General features: G+C 38.2%; 1 protein-coding gene across 1 annotated transcript in view; it reads left to right on the forward strand.

Moving 5' to 3' along the window:
- The window catches only part of LOC111863391, a 130,674-nt gene extending 118,378 nt beyond the window's left edge, over positions 1 to 12,296 (forward strand). Inside the window, exons 5-7 of the mRNA XM_023849664.2 lie at positions 1,379 to 1,399; positions 9,441 to 9,520; positions 11,499 to 12,296. Coding sequence (XP_023705432.1) covers positions 1,379 to 1,399; positions 9,441 to 9,520 — 101 coding nt within the window. The 3' untranslated portion in view covers positions 11,499 to 12,296. The remainder of the gene's footprint in view (positions 1 to 1,378; positions 1,400 to 9,440; positions 9,521 to 11,498) is intronic.
- The last annotated feature ends 7,408 nt before the right edge of the window (positions 12,297 to 19,704 follow it).

Here is a 19,704-nt window from a genome sequence, read left to right on the forward strand (position 1 = left end):
CACGACGCTTCACAGAATGTTTTCTTCATATGCTGCAATATATGAGGTAGGCCAACATCAAATATAGGATGTTCCATTCAAACCTCCCACATTTTATCAGATCATAGAACAGAAAGTGTGAATGGTAGGGAAATGAATCTACGGGAGATACAAGAACAACTAAAAATCTATTTGACACACTAATACACCTCTACATGTGCAACATTGTTAGCACGAACAATCTCCAATCTGTATTCAGTTTCTTGCCACGTTCTTTCAACATGTCCATTGGTACAGTAGCAATCGTTTCACGCATCCGGGCTCGTAAATCTGGGAGGTCATTCACTGGAGGCACGAACACACGGCCCGTCACGTAACCCCAGAGGAAGAAATCGAGCGGAGTGAGGTCCGGTGAACGTGGTGGCCACCAAATTCGTCCGCCACGTCCAATCCAGCGATTTTGGAAGGTGGCATTGAGAGACCTCCGAACATCCAGACCCCAATGTGTGGGCACTCCACCTTGTTGGAGGATTATGTTAGGCTGCAGTTCGCCTACCTGGGGATACAGAAACTGTTCTAACATGTCAAGGTATACTGTAGCTTCACAGAAGAAAAACGGAAATAAAATTCTTTCAATTCTTCTTTCATCTAGTGCTAATTATTATCCATAATTTATCACAAATATTTTGCAATGATTAATTAAGATGTGGGAGGTTTGAACGGAATACTCTGTATTAAAAAAAAGCGTTTTTCTCTCAGTCAGTGTGGTGAAATAAACACTAAGTCAGTGTTAATGTTCTGCAGTTGTCACGTGATTTATACAACACCGTATCTCAGTATTTTCTGATTTGACCTGTTATCGCTCCGGTTACGTCTTCATCCACATGTATGATTACAGCCATTTAATTTTTTTCCTCTGCCTTTTTCAGTATATAATAATGATGTGAAGTGTTTTATCAGGTACTATTTCACCCGTATTTTTATTGGAACAGCACTGGAGTTCATAATTTTCCGGCCTTTTGCTAGACTCTGTTAATAAGTCATATAATTTTGTGGTTTTAATAATCATTTGTTTTACTTTGAATTATTAATATGATGATATTTACTTTACTTTATATTTACTTTTGTAGTACCTTCGACATATGTTATACTTAGACACTGCTTGGCTTCGTCTCTAAAATCTAATTGTGTTCTTTCAATTGTGCATATTGCAATTGAATTTTTGTAATATTTTCATCAATCTGTCTGTATATTGTGTCCTCGTGCTGACTCTGTAATTGGCTACCAGCTGTTGAGTACAGCACGTAAATAAAACCAAGAATTGAATTGAATTGAATATTTTACTGCATAGTGATTTATACAGTTAAAGTGTTATTAATTACAATCTCCTTTCTTTCAGGACCTCCACCACCAACAAATTGTGAGTATGATATATCTGAAGAAGTCTTAAAATTAATAAATAAATATAAAATCAATATTTACTTATAAATTGCCAACAGTTTATTTACTTTAGGAGAACACGAAACATCTCATTTGAAGTATAATTGAGACAGTAAATCCAAGAGAACTGTGATTTCTGAGAAGCAGACAATCGGTCACAGATCAAGAAATTTCTTTTTTGGTTTATGGGATCAGACGTTACACTACCAATTTCACATGAGCCGGCTAATTGGCCCTGTCTTAAGCCAAACGGATCATGTCCATATCCTTACAAACTATTCCTGAATAGTAATTTTAATTTGCCATATAATGGGTGTCAATATCTTCCAAATTACCTCTTCCTTTCAGTTTTTTCTGGTAGAAAATTTGTTAATAATTTTGTATCCATCGCATGCACGTTACACTTCCTTTAACTGTAACAATCCTTAATTTTTCAAACTCGATAATATATTAAAAAGAAAAGGGCGTTTCTCACAGTAATTTGATCAAACACAACTTCAAAATATTAATCTATGGAGATAATATCAAACCCATTTCGTGGTTCTTACGGAAGATGCGTAAGATTTATGGTGCTGGTTGTGTCATCATGTCCCTATAGAGAAACAAACAAATGCGTTTACGAGTGTCCAGCAGTTCAGAACCTAGGATAAAGACAAATTACCTTCGTTATGAGGCTGCAAATAAAAGGGCTTTCAAAAGCATATACGCACAATAAGAACACCAGATGTCGAACTTGGAAATATTCGATATACTCGAAAATTTTACCAAATCTGAAGACATTTCGCAGATACAGGTCCATCATTAAGGTAGAATTTTAATCTGGGTAAAGTATATGGGATAAGAAGTCATGAAATGAAAACTTGACGGCTTCTGAGAGGGAAAAAGGTAGTCCTAAGAATTATTATTATTGTTGTATAAATCTAGCTCTAACTTTCAATTTCATTGGCAATTTAATAACAATATTAAGTTCAGACATTATTATTAATGTGTCGTTTCAACTGCCGCGGCGCTAATTACTGAAGCCACTGTACAATTTAAATTACAATAATTATAATATTCTACAAACAGGAACATCAAAATAAAAATTAAAAAATGGCAAAATTACATTTACATCAATTACAAATGTAAATCAGTGAGAGTTGTCTCATGAATATATAAATTTCATGGAAACTAGTTTTTATTTATTTACTCATTTGTTTATTTATTTATACACAGGGGGATAACAGCAATACATTGGACTCGTATTCAGAGGTGGGCTCATATCGAATCTCGGCCGGGTCTCTGGCTATCCTGGTTGAGATTTCTCGTGGTTTTCATCAGGTCCTTCAGATAAATGTTTGGGTAGTGTCTCAATTAGGCCACGAGTGAGTCCTTCCATTTATTTTCTAATTCAACATTTTCCAGTCTCACTCTCATAAGGTTAGCAAGTGCAGATATGCCAACGTCACAAGTTAGCCCCACCCAAATGCTATTTACAGGCAACGGACATGAATTAGAAGCAGCGGTGTGTAAGAAATTATACCTCATAAGGCAGTAGTCTTCAGAACCGTCGCCATGAGAACTTCGAAACGAATAAAATGATTACGGTTTTATTAACGTTTAATCTCATGATGTAAGTAGCAAATTAACCAATATAATGTGATGGATTTGCTCAAAGCGTTAAGATTTGGAGCCAGAAAAAACTCATTGCTAGGTGGAAACTGTCATACAAACACGCGGCCACACGTGCAGGAGCAAGCGGTAGCGTAGTTGGTTGAGGCACTATGCTACCAGCCGAAAGTTCGCTGGTTCGAGTACTGATAAGATGGATTTTTTTTTTTCAATTGGGCTAATCCTTCCAGCCGCACTCTGGCGGGTCGACTCAGCCTCTAAAAAAATGTGTACCATGAAACTTCCTTGGGGGTAAAGGGCGGTAGGCGCATAAGGCTGACAATCTCACCGCCATCTGTGAGCCGATTGTCTAGAAAATGTGGGATCGTTAACGTCTCACAACCCCATGGGCCTCCATGGCCTGTTACAGGGATAGCGTTACCTTTACCAATGCGAGGTGCGGCTCTAGTAAGTTGAGTCTAATATTCGACGTCTAAAATTGAACTTGTGTTTAAAATAGACGGAATCGTTTTCGATACATAAAAGGAATATGTTAAACATCTGTGAGGTGCCACGCAATGTACGAAAGGCTGTCCTGTAGATTCACGTAAAAGAACTGTGAAAGCTGCACGTCAATCTCAGTGGTTTGACATACTTTTGTGAAGTCCTCTTGTCGTTCTGTTACTGGTAGATTACCGTAACCATGTTTTGTTTTAAATAAATCAATCAGTCAGAAACTGTTTTTATTATTCTAACGTTAAATGTGATGGCTGAAACTTTCATCCAAGGCCACAATTCCCCGGACACCAAATCATGTGATTTCCCGTTGCGTGATATGTCAAAAAGGCACAGATATGTCTCAATCCAATTCATGTCACAGGTGTAGGGTAATGCCTGTCACGGTCTTGCATGAAAGGTTAGTACTACAACTAACAAAAAAACACGTTTTTGCTAATAAACCTGTTAGATTGGTTTTATCCTTTGTTAGATTTTCTTAACAAACCAATTCTCTCTTATAGAATAAACAGAATTATCAGCATACGAATACCAAGGCTTGCCGGCCACGGTAGCCACCAGGTCTAAGGTATGTTCTGTCTTCTTTCGAAAGCCGCGTCCATGGGTTCGAATCACACACGAGGCATGGATGTTTGGTGTGTGTTTGTGCTTATCCTGTGTTTAGGCAGAGGCCTTCCTACAAGCTGATCTCCCGTCTAAGGAATCCTACGGTCTGTAAAATGATCATGAAACTGAGAAATCAGCCTTAAGCTCCAAAGTGAGAGCAAGAGGAAAAAAAAAATGCCAAAACTTGCAAGTAGACTCGAACTTGAGACACTTCTGTGCACTTGTCAGCCTTACAGCCTCTTCTCCTGATGTCCATCTTAATGTTACACTTCGATCTCCTTAATTGTATTGAGTCAAGATCATAAGGGGCCAAACATGTGGATCAGAATAAAGAACCGAGAAATGTAAATATAATTTTACTGGTGTAATTCTCATACAGCGGTCGTTCGGGAGACCGAGACGAATATGAGATAGTGTATAAAATTATACAATATAATATGATACTAAAATGAGTCATAGAGGAATAGGAATTGCTTGTTCGGTTTGTTTCGAACTGTCTCAGGAATGAGTGACGTGGCAGTATTCTGTGTCAATTCCGCTGGCTCCTCGATGACGTAATTAAAAATGGTACCATTAAGCTCCGAAAACCGCTGGCTTTAAAAATCCTTAGATATACATGAACGTATACGCGTTTACTAAACCCTCGATACACAAAGCCTTGGGTTCGAGTCTGTAGATATTCTCTTTCGAATTTTGAACATCCCAGAATCAAATATACTCCCAAAGACTGCAGAGCCTAGCTGAGGATATTGAAGGAGTTCTTCAGTCCCTGCAGATAAATTCTAGAACAGTGGATTAACTTCGGCCACGACCGCTTCCCTATCAACTACAATTTATCCTCTTCTACTATTCGACACTCTTTAGTGTGAGCTAACCTAACCACAAATCTGCAGTTAAGTTTATTTCTATGGCTCTAGAGACCTCTGGACTTTGGCGGCTTTTTCTAACATACAGTTGGTAGAACTCATCGGACAGGGGATCAGTCAGTCGCAAGGCCAACATCTACACACATAACATAAACACGAAATAAATGCACACAGACATCCATGCCTCGAGTGGGATTCGAATTCACGATCCCTGTGTTCGAGTGGGGCGAAGGCGGCTCATGTCTTAGACCTCGCGGCCACTGTGATCGGCATTTTACGCACCAGACATTGAAAATACCTAGATTGTGCACTTCATGAGTACTATTTTGATCCATGATTATATTCCCACAACCCACAAAAAAAATGAAATTCTACACTGAAAACATTTGACTTGTGACGGTATAAAAAATTAACACGTTGCAAATCGACCTTAAAAACGCAATGATGCATTATATTATCTGCACAGTTCTGCATAGCACTTTAATTAACAAGCAAAAGAAAAATTCTGCATCACCTTCCACAACGACCCCTGAAAGCTCTCTCTTGTCACTGACCGGACAAGCACCCATTACCTCATCAGGGTTTTCCACAGTTCGTGGTGTCTCCATTCCTACAGTACAGGAGAATCCTCATTTCGAACTGGTTTCTTGCAAGTTCAGAGATCCAGATTTGTACCTTTAGCCCAGTGAAAAGAACGCCTTCACTTTCTGTACAATCTACGGTAAAGTAACGCACGATGGTACAAAAATAAACAACCAACGCTACGGCCTCCACTACTACAGTGACAAATCTGATTGGCTGGTTGACCAGCTCAGAGACAGTTCTGATCCACAAAGACCACTTAAGTAAGAGTCTTATGAAGTATATCCCACGCAGAACTTCATTCGTGCGGTAACATTAAATTTAATAAGTCTGTATTGGTTGCTTTTTGATCCCGACTGCAGAGATTCCAAGTCACCGCCAAGTTCAACAGAATAAAAGATTGAATGCGTTATATCACGAAGAAAATAATTTATGTTTATAAAAAGAAGTGAAAAATAAACAAACGTTAGAACAAAACTGTGTATACTTTAGAGAATCTTTTGTTCGCTGTTTTTAATAATATAAACACAGGTTTTCCCAGTGTTCTCTCTCTGTCTCTATGTGTGCAGGTTTCATATTTCATAATGTTACCTCCAGTACGTCCCATCTGCCGTGTTCTGTTTGTATAAGCACCGTAATTTCCATAGCAACCTCCTGTCTGGCGAAGAGCACGGAACACTGAACTTGGCTCGGCACGCCACACGGACACACAGTGTTCCCCCAGCATTTGTCACGGACATTGAAGGAACTACTTTCATTTGGTTCCGTGTATTATTTCACCCCAATATGTAGTTGTCTGAAACAGTGTCAATATTTATCTTGTGACTGAAGTTTTACATGTCGTACGTAATATTTCATACTAGCCACAAGCAATCTGTTCTGAAGAAATAAAATAAAAATATTGAAATGCATATTTCCTTCCTAGTGAAGTAATGAGCCCTTGTATTAACATGTTTTCTGAAGTAGAAAGATACAAAATTGTAGCTTAGTTCAATCAGTAATAAATCCAACGTTCATTTCAGAGGTACCTGATTTGAGCCTCTGCCAGAGAAAATGAGGTCAATTATTTCGTCGTTTCCATCAGTCCCTCTGAAATATCCTAAAACGGACCACGATCGCCTCCTCTATTGTCTTTCTCAAATGCGTATACACAGTCACCTTGCCACCGTAGTTTAAGGCGAATAAAAATCTATGGTAAACAAAGCGTCGTTAAAAAAATATATGAAAAATATGTGATTCATATTAGCTCTTTCTAAAGGGGTCAACTGAGTAGGTGTCTTCCTTTCTCACCTGAAGACCGAAACAGATCCAGTTTCCGAAGCTTCGTGTCCTCTATTACCTAGAATTCCGAACGATGAAAAAGTAAAAAAAAAAAACAGTAATTCTGTGAACAAATTATTTCTTTTACATTATATTGATACAATTATTGTGGTTCTGGACAGTGTGCAGCTTCCTGTTTTTATTTAAAACACAATATTTCGAAGACCGGATTCTGTCTCCGTCTTCAGTTTGGAGCTATTCTGCTGGGCAAAATCAATAGAGCTAGTCTCCATTTCCGGACAGATATGAACTAGCTGTAACAATTGGGTCAAACTAAGTAGGTTCCACCCGAAGACGGAGACAAATTCAGTCTCCGAAACGTCGTGTTTTCTATAAAAACAGGATGATGGATGCTGTACGGAAACACAATAATTGTAGTAAATTAATTTTTATTTATAACCAGAATATACGGTACTACACAAAACAAATTTTTCTACACGTTGAAACATTAACATTTTCCCCCCATTCTTCCATCCATCAGCGGAACATCTGTGTAGCTCCACTTCATTTCTTACTTATAACACACGAGCATACGCTCACTACTAATCCCACTTTCATAAAGGCATTGTAATTACGTTGCTTGTTATGACACGTGAACATAACACAAATATATGGAACATGTTAAAAAATCTCAGTGTCTACTCAAACTGTAACTAAGAGACCTAGTTCAAATCCACAAGTCAAAGCTTCTTATTATAAAGAATTTATGTGATTTCTCCTTTACACATAATGGAAAGAATAATTTATACTAACATTAAGTCCACAGTTTAAAAAATTAAATAATATTATGCCTTATCCATCCACTGCTAGGCAACGACTCGATAAAAACTTTCCCGTGGAGAGAGATTCTTGGTTGCTGGGTAATGCTGATAACAGTATGTGACAATGAATGACATCCATTTCTGGGCATCGGATCAATACACACGCGGCTATAAGAATAAGTGTTTTCCATGTGGTTCGCGCCGAGACTGTCTGCTAGGCAACTGCGTGTTGACACGCCTCTACAACAATAGGCTGGCTGTGTTTAGTGTTGTCAGTGCCGAGGAAATGTAACAGAGTCGAATTCCAAAGCTAGTAGCTGTAGGACTGCAGAAGAATACAAGGCGTAAAAGAAAGTATGAGAATGAGAACTGAGTCAGTTGTTGGCAGGAGATAGACACTGAAAGTTAGCAGTTGAAGAATGATTAGAAGTCAGCCTGTGAAGACATAGTGTGTGATTAGAAGATTTAGCCAAAATGAGACGGTTTTCATTCCGTTACCAGGATATGACTAATGAAGGCGGAGAATCCTAGTGTGTGTGTGTGTGTGTGTGTGTGTGTGTGTGTAACCGTGGAGAGCGATAGAGCTGTATTGCTCGTTTGATTGTATAAGGTGTTAATAAATACAGTCATCAATCCAAATCCCGTCTATAGTCACTAATAAACGTGACAGTATTATCAATTGTGAAGCCGAACTCCACTTTCGTACTAATGAAATTGTTCTTATCTGCCGCCTGATATTGTTATGTTAATTTGAGTCTCCATGAGTGGACTGATGTTGGACGGATATGTGAATAAAAGACACGCACACAGAACACTTGTCATAATTTCATTTCTGCTTAGGAAATACAAAGTCTCGGTAGTAGACTCGGCTTCTGTCAACAGGTAAATATATGAGAACTGCTTGAATTCCTCATAGGTAATCTGTATTCCCAGAGGTTGGTACCATTATTTGACTTAACAACATAAATTTACCTGGCGAAAGAATAGAGTTAGCTTAAGAATTTTTTTTAATCAGGTAGTAGTTGACGGAAAAATCAAATATGTCAATTCAGCAATATACAACAATCACGAACATACAGGATACATGAAAATATGAAAAAATATGGGGACCGGTGGATAGGTGCGTGCTTGAAAATTTGGATGCATTCATGGACGAACGTATGGATGGACTGACGGATTCATGAATGAATTTTATGGTGGCTTACTGGGAGGACGCACCTTATTGCTGACGTGGGAGAAATGGCGTTGCTGAGAATGTCATCTTAATGTAACTCTGGACATTGTCTGTAATACACTTTTTATAAAAAAAACATACGTTTTCTGTGTTCGCGGCCCATAAATATACCTTTAATATCATCATCATCAGTAATCTGTCAAGACGACAGGTCCACAGTCTCTTCCAAAACAATTCCTCCACTTAATGCGATCTAGAGCTTTCTCCTTCAAATGACAGTATCCTCTTCTGTCCCCAAGGTCATCCAGCATCTTCTTACGTCTTCTTCCTCGTCTTCTTGTCACTTCTATCCGCCCATCTATCTTTCCTTCGATAGCTTCTTTTAGAAGGCAGTTTCTGCGTAAAACATGACCAATCCAATTAGCCTTCCGTTTTCTTATTTCATGTAGGATATTCCTCTGCTCACTGACTCTAATTAACACTTCTTCATTTCTCACATAATCGGTCCAACTGATCTTCTCCAACCTTTAATATATGATACACAAGAGGATGCAGAAAATAAAGATATTATTTTATTTCTAAATTTGAAATATGTTTCTGTTGCAGATAATGAAACCACATATCCTCATAACTGGATGCTGATCGTGCTATCAATATTTATAGGCACGTGGCGGGGTACTGCGTAGGTAAGTGTCCACTACCGATGAACTGATTCCCCTCTGGAGCATGTAAAGTTCCAGCTACATATTAAAAGATCTGCAGCCTCAACTTCATACAATTCATAAGATTTAAACCCGATTTTAAGTACCAGAGAAGATTCAATTCAGCAATTATATTAATATTTTATTTGTAAACTACTATTTTAAACATGTAATTAAAATATTTTAACTTAATATACTAGGTAAGTAGTTAATTAATAACATCAAATTATCATCCCTTTTCCATGATATTGGCATACACATTTGTATGCTATACATATCATTCTTTTCGTGTTAATTATGTAATGAAATATCTCCATTGGCAAGGGCATATAAGTTCAAATAAGTAAAACATAAGGTTTTCAAGGCGGTGACTATGAAGAATGCCGTCTTCTGGGATGTGGTTTCGTGTAGATCTTGTGTGCAGTCTGCAGCCACTTGTTCACGCTGGTTCCTCGCTCGCGGTTTTTTCCACCCTGAAGATTGAGGCGATACGTTCCTCCGAAACGTTGGTTCATGCAAGATTTACACGGCGCCATATTCCAGAAGACGGCATTTAATAAGTTCACATAACACCTCAACATCTTTCAAAGACTCTCTGTAAATTTTACACTGACTAAGCCTGTTTCATAACTGATTTCAATGGTTTATGATATGATTCTCAGTAGACCTGAAGCTGACAGAATGGGATACTCAGTGTTTCGAAACTAGTATCAATATCTGCGTTAAAACTGAGGCGTATCTCGACACCAGCAGTGGCAGTGCGTATACATACGCCGATATTTCCATGCTCAAAATTTGCATGTACTCCTTCCGTTCACACTTGTTTTGCGTTTGTATCACACGTTATGAAAAGGCGAATATATTTGTGAACATGGCGCTGAGAAAATATCTAGATCTCAGTTGGAGGAAATTGTAGAAGGTTGGTAACATACTGAGAAATTCGCAGTTTATACTGTTAACAAATACTGGGAGGGTGACCAAAAAATTAAGCATTCTGGGGGTGTTCCAGGAAAGTTTTGTATGGAAGAATATTTAAACAAAAGAGAAGAAGTAGAAGGTTGTGCAAAAGACTGCAAAACAAGGATGTTCACACACAAAATTGGAAGAACTAACAGTAGAAGAAAAGACAATATTAAAGTTATGAACATATATTTTTGAGAATATAGATTGATTTGAAACGGCTCAGAACGGAAATATTATAATAAAATTTTTGGCAACATAAATGGCGGACAATTTCTTGACCAGCAGAGATGGTCCCAGTTTCTGTTCACTGTAGTTACGTTATCATGAATAAAGTAGAAGGAAGGTGTGTTCGTATGTACATAAACATGACACACATATGTTCGCATATATTTATTTTATCGATTGAAAAATGACTTAATTGGATATCAACAGTACTGATTAAATTAAGCATGCAGAATTAAGACTCTCTTATCATATCACCGAGCGTGATCATACGTTAACCGTTGTTTATAATTGAAGCTCTGTATCAGAAGCAGGTGAAGGGGGTTTGAAGTGTAATTCGTAAAAAAAGGTGAAGCTATCCCTGTAACAGGCGGTGAAAGCCCATAGGGTTCTGAGGCGTTGAGGATCCCAAATTTTTGAGAATATCGGCTCACAGATACCGGTGAAATTGACAGCCTTACTCGCCGACAGCCTTTTACCTCCAGGAAGATTCCTGGTACCCACTTATATTAGAGTCTGAGTCGAACCAGAACCATAGTGCGGCTGGAAGGATTAGGTAAATTGGAAAAAATACACCTCATCTGTACTCGAACCTGTGACCTTTCAGTTTGTAACATAGTGCCTCAGTGTAATTAGTATGACCTAAATTGATTTTACATGCCCAAGTTCTGTTGTTCATGTTTAAAATATGTTAAGAGAAAATTAATGATAGTTCGTAAAATGAGGCGCCTAGTATTACAAAATTTCTATGTGTAACGAAACCGTTTTCATCCTACAGGGAAGGCGCCGTGCTGTTTAACACAGATGAGAGGGCGATGTAAAATGAACCGCAAGAGCGGGAGTGTTCAGCACAGATGGAAGTCTCTTGGTGGATCAGACTGGCAGTGACAATTGTGTAGCGGAATTATTCAACCGTCAAACTTCTGATAGCATATAAATACATTGTGCTGGCACCAATAGGTGTAAACTAAAACAGGGTAAATAAAACAGTTGCCAAAGACAAAATAAATATATAATGTTACAGTTTATTAATGTTTATGAGATGTGTTAGTCCCGTGTCACTTGAATGCATTTTTACGACTGCTATTTTCATTAGTAAATACAAGAGTTCTCAATTATTTTCTCTCGCGCTTTGTCACTAATAAATCATTGAATTGTTAGCAAGTCTAGACCTTGTTTCCTAACAGTGCTGGTAAGAATATTTGTGCAAATTATCAACTGGTTACGTGATGTACAGCCTTGTCATTTCGAGATGACCGGTATTGGTGGACGAGAACGTCTGGGATATGATACGCATGCCAGGTACGCACTGTTGTCATATTATAAATGTAAATTGCGCTTACGTCCATCACGAAATTAATAGAACTTACAATTGATTAGCCATTTTAAACTGTAAGATGAAATACTTTATTTCAAATTCAGTTCTTATGTAGTCCAACTAGACCCATATAAGCAGTAAAATTTAAGAAGTGATATTTCCTGAAAGATACCAAAGTGTACTTGTTATAACATACTGACATATAAACTGAATATTCTGGAAGTTATGTTTTCCTAAATAATAAAAACTTGAATGTGATGTAAGTGTATTATAATTCAGTTATAATATTTTCCTTCAAGATTTGTGGAGGCAGAACTCCACTTGCCCATACGTCTTCATGGTCTGGTGCTTGATGATTTAAGCACACAAACAACTTTACATTTACCTCACTTTCCTCCCCCCAAAATTAGAATATTCTTCTCGTAGTAGCTAATACCAATATGAATAATATATAAAAGAAACCGTTTTTACGCCACGGGATTTAAACGCCTATGTGTTACGTTGTGACTAAGAACAAAAATAACCGACTAATTTGATTGATGTGTTCGGTATTTTCTTCTTTTGATGTATTTTAAACGTTCAAGAGGTCTTTAAGGAATGCATCCTGTTGCATGATCAAACTAATCAATTATCGTATTCCGTCTAACGCAACACAGAGAATATGTAACATACAATTGATTTTATTATAATTACCTGTTTCGAAAAATTTTATCTGGTCATCATCAGGTGAATAAAAAGCTTAACAAGTGCTCTGTTGAACTGGAAAACACTTTACCTCTCATATGGGCCCATATTTATTTTGATGCCAGTATTAACATGGATAAAATCTACATATAGAACGAAGCTTTTGTGCGGATTAAGTAAAACTGAACTACCCTGGAGTGAACTAGAATAAACGAGTCTGGAGCTACAAGGGTGCGATCCTTTATTCCGTTTGTTGCTGGGTGGCGAAGGTGATAAACGAGTGACGCTTAAGAATGAACTGGTGAATGTTTGCTGGCCTAACTGGGCTATGGTCCTTATTCTTGAACTGTGTAGCTTACACTGTGTAAAGCAACTGCAATTCAACAGAGCACTCGTTAAGTATTTGTGTTCACCTTATGATGACCAGATAAAATAGTCGAAACATGTTGTGAGCTTAATAAAATAAATTGAATGTTATACATTCTTTGTGTTGCGTTACACGGAACATAATAATTGATTAGTTCAAGAGGTTCAGGATTATATGATATTGACCAATGACTACGTTTGCTGATACAAATTTATATATTCACTAGCATGGCATCTAGGGTGTATTACAAGAATTAAAGAATAAGTCAGTGTTATTCTTCAAGGAACTGTATCATCTACCTTTCCTGTTACGTATGAGACTTAGTTTGTTCTTGAACTGAGACGAAAACGACAGTGACTAAGTGCGCGGTGCGTATTGTTCACTGCTTCTCGGTAAGTGTCTACGGACATTGAATGTCTAACTACAGTCTAAAGAGTGAACAATTACTAAGAATGTAATTTTTTACTTCCTCGTGTCCCCACTTTGAAGCTTGCTCCAATTTTGGAACACAGGGCTAATTTCTCATTTTCTTGATTATTTTACAGACGGTAGGACTCCTTGAACGGGTTATCAGCTCGTCGCAAGGCCTCTACCTAAACACAGGGCAAACCAAACATAGAAAAACACACATATACCAAACATTCATGCCCTGAGTGGAATTCGAACCCACGATCCCGGCTTCTGAGAGAGCGAAAACTGTACATGCCTTAGACCTCTCTGATACCGTGACCGGTCCTAAGATTGTAATGCTGGATAACATTTCATCTTCATGAATGTGGATTATGTATGAATGGAAAATGATTTATTTAAAAAAAAAGTCAAAATGAATATAAACTTATGCAGCTTTTCATGTACAATAATTCCACCATATAAATACTCAGTTATCTTTTATTCCCCAAATAAATTTTGCACAAAGTCCAAAAATAGGATCTATAAAGCTTCTTCTACTATATACTAAGGCGGTGCAATAACAATTAAAATATTTAAGGTTACAATTAGCGACAAAGAAATATATATATGAAAACACCGAATCAGATACAAGCATATTGAGACCGAATCATATGAATTCGATTACAGCGACAAATTACTTGAATACATACAAATTAGTAAGACTGATACAACAAATATTTCTGCCAGATATTCTTCATTCTCAGGGATAACCGACAGAAATATACAGACTCAACAATGTGCATATCTTAATGATTTCACCTACAAAAATTCTGGATTGTTACAACCAAATCATCTAGGCCTCTCTGTCGGTCTCAATACGTATTGCATATCTTTCATGCTGTGGCATGTAGGACCTTTGCTTCGCTGTTACGGCGGGATAGGCGACTGTACAGCGGCAGTTGCTAGGCGGCGGCCCTCAAAAATAAGAGATGAGTGGTGTTTTCTGCTCCGCCCGATAAGCAACAATTGAACAGCAACAGAGGAATTATTTTCTGTGTGGACCGTGCCGATATGTTATAAGCAGGACAATTGAAGCAATGAGTTAGTTGTAGGACAGTAGTCAGAAGGTAAGAATATAAGCACGGAAACAGAAGGCATAGTTGTAATCCGTCACTAGGCAACGACTAGTGAAGACACAGCAGGCTGAGAAGATTTCGTACGTGCTGTAGTGAACTGCAGAGTGTGAATTAGAGATATCGCTATAGTTATTGGATTACAGAATATTTGCCTGGGCTGAAATTATCCGCCTTGAGGGGCTTAACATGAATAAAAATATTTGTTTCTGATCCATCATTAACCCCTTAACGATTATCACGTTGAACTCTTCACGAAGAGGACTGTGAACTAAGGAAACCAAATGGGAGGGGACCAGAGAACCTGAGTTCCATTGTCACACAAACAGAGTCCGAATCCGCGGTGCCCCTGCCCGCGAGGGCAAGTGAGACCATTCGAGCAGCAATGGTTCTGACTTGTATTCGGGAGGTGTCTGATTTGAATTTCGGCTAGTAAACCAACTACCCTGAATGAAGTATTCGTGGCTTTAGTAATACCGGGGCAATGCCTTGAATTACGTCATGACTAATGTCTTCCACCTCCTCATCAATTCATTATTCACTATCATCGAGTTATTAACCCAATAGGGTGTTGATTTAGCGCCAACGTATTTCAACACGCAGCAAATAAATAGGCATTAACTAGGCACAGAGACAGGAGAATGAAAGGAATAAATAAATCATTCTTAGGTGTACAGATTAATACCATTAATGTATAATTAGTGTTTCTGTATAACGTTACATCTGACTGAAGGGCTTTCGTAGCATTAATTCCGAAACACCACTTACAACAACTTGGATCCCGCTACGGACTCTGCTGTCCCTTCAGAAACTGGTTCTAATGTTCCCGTGAGTGAGTAAGGGGTGAAGCTAAACTCCCCTTCCCTTGGTGTCATCCTGCAGTTCGAAACCTGAAGAGTACACATATTAATTCGAAGCATTTCTCCAGTTCGTCTAAAAAGAAATATTCCTGGAATATAGATTCTCGTAAATGATCTTGTCAAGCACAGGAGAAAAACACATAAGTATGAAGAGTTCTTTGGTGTGGGATATAGTGCCATGTAGTCAGTTGAAAGTCAGCTGACATTTAGGAGGAATATATCGCTTCCATCTTCAGGGCAAAAAATAAATCAAGCAAGAAACCAGCGAAAAATCAGATGGCTTGTCAACCTGGTTTCTTTTCTGATTTATCTTCAAACCTGAAGATGGAGAAGACGTGTTCCTCCGAAACGTCGATTAACTTACAACGAACTACACGGCGTTATATCCCAGAAGATTTACGCCGCTCTAAGAACCTAAAATCCTGCAAAAACTTATATTTCTTCTACCATCTCATACAGGCCTAGTCCATAAAAGAAAATACGGTGCAAATTATTGGACTAAATGTCCTTTGTAAAACGCAAGTCCTCGTCGCAGAGTGGGTGTAGTCTATAAACCGGAAGAAACAGGAATCTTTACCTCGCGCTTTTGGTCCACATCTCGAATAGCAATCGGAAGGCACAGATAACGTTCTCCACATCCTCACCCTCGATAATATAAGCAGCTGGGTCGTCATCTTTACTTTTACAAGTCGCGTAATAACTAAAATATATAAGAACATCATTCGTCACTAGCACAGACCTACCAACCTTGCATATCCGAAAGCTAAACACAAACACACAAAACACTGATATACGCCTAAGTATCGTCATCAGCAAGGCAACACGCGGTCCAACACAGGACAGGTAAGCTAGTCAGCAGCCAGCACGGAGCAACTGTAGGCTTCATATCAGGAGAGAATAAAACTCGTAAGGGAGCAACTACTTCAGTATCCTGAGAACGAAACTCCGTCTGAATTGAATTCAAGACGGAAACACCGGAGTTCTTCCAGTTTCGGCGAATATGGTACGTACTGAATAAAACAATGATATAAGTAACACGCCTGAGTGTATTGCGTCCACCGATGAGCAAGTAAAGCAAGCGCCAAGCAGAGTTGGCGCCGGTAAATTTCTATCAGATTACACGGCGTCATTTCCCATAAAATAGCACTCTTCACAGCCAGCCTCGTGATAGCCTCAGGTCTCACATATAAAAAATGTATGTGTTATTACGATTATCCACGATTTATCAGCTCTTTTATGGCTGTGTTCGGAATATTAGGCGATGTATTGCTTAAGATGTGACTTTTAGGGAACAAGATAACTAAGACAGATCTGCAGGTCATACAAGTCTGTTGCATCTGGTTTCTATTTTTTGTCATCAAAAGCAGAAAATTGTTTGCAAGTTAGACAGAAGATTAAGAACACTATACAGAAATAAAGAGGCAAAATATGGTAAAAGCCCAACAGTCGGTAAACATGTGAGTTCTTTCCGTATATATTCATTTGAAACACCTTGTAAAGGGGGGCTGTAATGAAGACACAGCATTGCCCTGGGATACAGCGTGTTGTCGGGTAGCGGCCTCTATGGACTTCCCTCCACATACGTCTTAGTGTATCCTGCTGCCTTCCGCAGAGAATGAGTAAGGAGTCTGTGTGTACGCTCCGATTAGGTTCATAAACATAAGAAAACTAGGAACACAAAGGAAAAGGTACCGAGCAGTGCATGTTGATCCGTACTATGAATTCTCGAACGGAGTATCAAAATATTACAGCAAACTGAAATTTTAACCACATTTAATTGAATATTAATCCATTAAATAAAGGTTATTATGGAGTAAACTTAACTACAATTGTAAATACGGCATCTACTGATAAAACGTAATGGAAGTGAAACACTATTCGGCTAAAAGAAGAGTTATTCTTTGTCTTTAAATAATGTATTATATTTGAGAACGTAGGATGTTTCCATTTTATATTATATTATAAGGATGTATTTATCCCATCGCAAGAGAGAAGAACTAACACAGAAAAATGCAGACACGCTTCCATGCTAATTTAACTGCAAAGTATATTGCATAATAAAGCAGGAGAAAAACTGTGAATGGTAGAAAGTAAGTATTATGGAAGGAAAAAACTGTGGTATATTACACTACCCTAATATAGTCTGAAGAAATCGAGGAAAACAACAGAAAATGACGCTCAGTACACAGACAAATGGGTTGAGATCAGAATATGTTGTAGAGAATTACGGATATGCTGACCTGTTTCATTTTCCACAAAGGTTTCCAGTATAAAATGAAACAAACATGTTTCCATATTAAATGAAAATGTCACGACCTCGAGATGTATATGCGCTAACATGTACGCACTCACACATGCACACACATATATATAAGGTAAAATTGTCCTTGTGCTTAACTAATTAAGCACTACACTACGAAGGTATATGGAGTGTGGATGTATAGATCCACATTTTCTTGACCTCTACACTAGCTGGAGCTGAGTGGTCAGCTTCACGCCCCTGCTGCTTTACCCCCGGAGAAAGCGCCCCCGGTACCCATTTTGTAGGAGGCTGGGTGGACCCTAAAGCCGTTCTGGACGACGTGGAGAAGAGAAATTTCTTGACCCTACCTGGACTCCAACCCCTCTGTCTTCCAGCCCGAAGCCGGACCCTATACCGACTATCCTATCCCGGCTCATATATATATATATATATATACATTCTCCAAATTTATGACGTCAATCTTATCCTCACCTGCTCTCTTGGAAAATACACACTACAACCAAAGCACAATCACACTTTGAAACTGGAGTCTTTATCATGAACATGTCTGCTTCTTAAAACGTTATAATTTTAGGATCATTATTACACTGTTCAGAACACAACTCAGTGTCAGCGGTTTCTTATAAAAAGACGTTAAGATTGAGACGCTCACTTGCATACCATGTTAATAGGGACACGTGTTAGATCTACGTCATAAGTACAATACTTCATACTGATATCTTGTATGCGACATTTTTTAAATGTCAGTACATATAACTGAACAAAGTTCAGTTCAGAGTTCGCTCTACCAATTAAGTGGACATTTTAGAATTAATTTAATTTTCTTTCCAAAAGGTAAATTTTCAAATTCTACCAAGAATATGCCGCTGCAAATATGACGATATTTCGTACACCGAAATTAATTAACTTCGATCATAATGTAACCACTGCCGAACGAATCATTGTTCTATATATGATAAGACGAGATTACAACCAAAATTCAAATAAAACACTATACGTTTCACATAAACTGAGTTTCGAGGAAATATCCCCTTATTTTTCGACTACTCAATTAGCCTTTCTGAGAATATTCACGAACTTTCTCAGGAATCGTCTGTCATATTCTATGACAGCTCCACAAAACAGACCACAGATATTCTTCCTATTCACATCCCCATTTGACCGTAAATAACTTATGGGTTAAAAGTCGTTTTAAAAGTGTTAAATATAGCTAAGGGAAAATGAACTGGGAAGCAGTTTGAGGCTCCAGAACTGTTTCTTTGTTGGAATGAAGGGTGAATATTTGGGAATATGAAAGATGACAGAATCTTCCGGCTTTCAAATTCAAAAAGCCCTAAATTGAATTAATTGCAGTGACACGATAAATTAGGTCACGTGACCAGGACTATCGTGTCGCCCCGCATTAGCCATGAAACTTTGCGTGCTCCTAGTTGACATAGGACTACATCAATGTCAGACACATCCGCGTCAAGAATAATGCAGACACTCGGAGAGTAATCAAGTGTAGAGAAACACTTCCAAACTTCGCAGTAACTGCAGATCCGCACCTTCGTGGCAAACCACGAGTGATGGCTGGGAATCCCACAACAGACGGAAGCTATTTATGACATATATTTACTTTAAATTTACTAGTACTACAGCTCTGAGGAAGGAGATAGGGGATTCTTATGTTAATTGATGATGTTGATTTAATTTCACAGATTAAATGGGACAGGTAATTTTTATGCATGTTTGTTGTATTTGTTGCAGTTGTTTGTATTTCTCTGTAATTGTTGTAGTTGTTAATCGTATTTGGTTTGTATTCACTGTGGTAGGATGTCCTTATTATTGTGTTTTGTGTATTGTGTTTTGTTTGAACGTGTTGTCACTTAGTGTAATGTGTGTTACTTGTCTGTTGTGTCCTATTGTGTACTACTGCCACCGGGCTAAAACCCAATTGCAGTATAATAAATAATGTAATGTAAATACG

Source organism: Cryptotermes secundus, unplaced genomic scaffold (genome assembly GCF_002891405.2).
Source record: "Cryptotermes secundus unplaced genomic scaffold, Csec_1.0 scaffold568, whole genome shotgun sequence".
In the NCBI taxonomy this organism is placed as follows: domain Eukaryota; kingdom Metazoa; phylum Arthropoda; class Insecta; order Blattodea; family Kalotermitidae; genus Cryptotermes; species Cryptotermes secundus.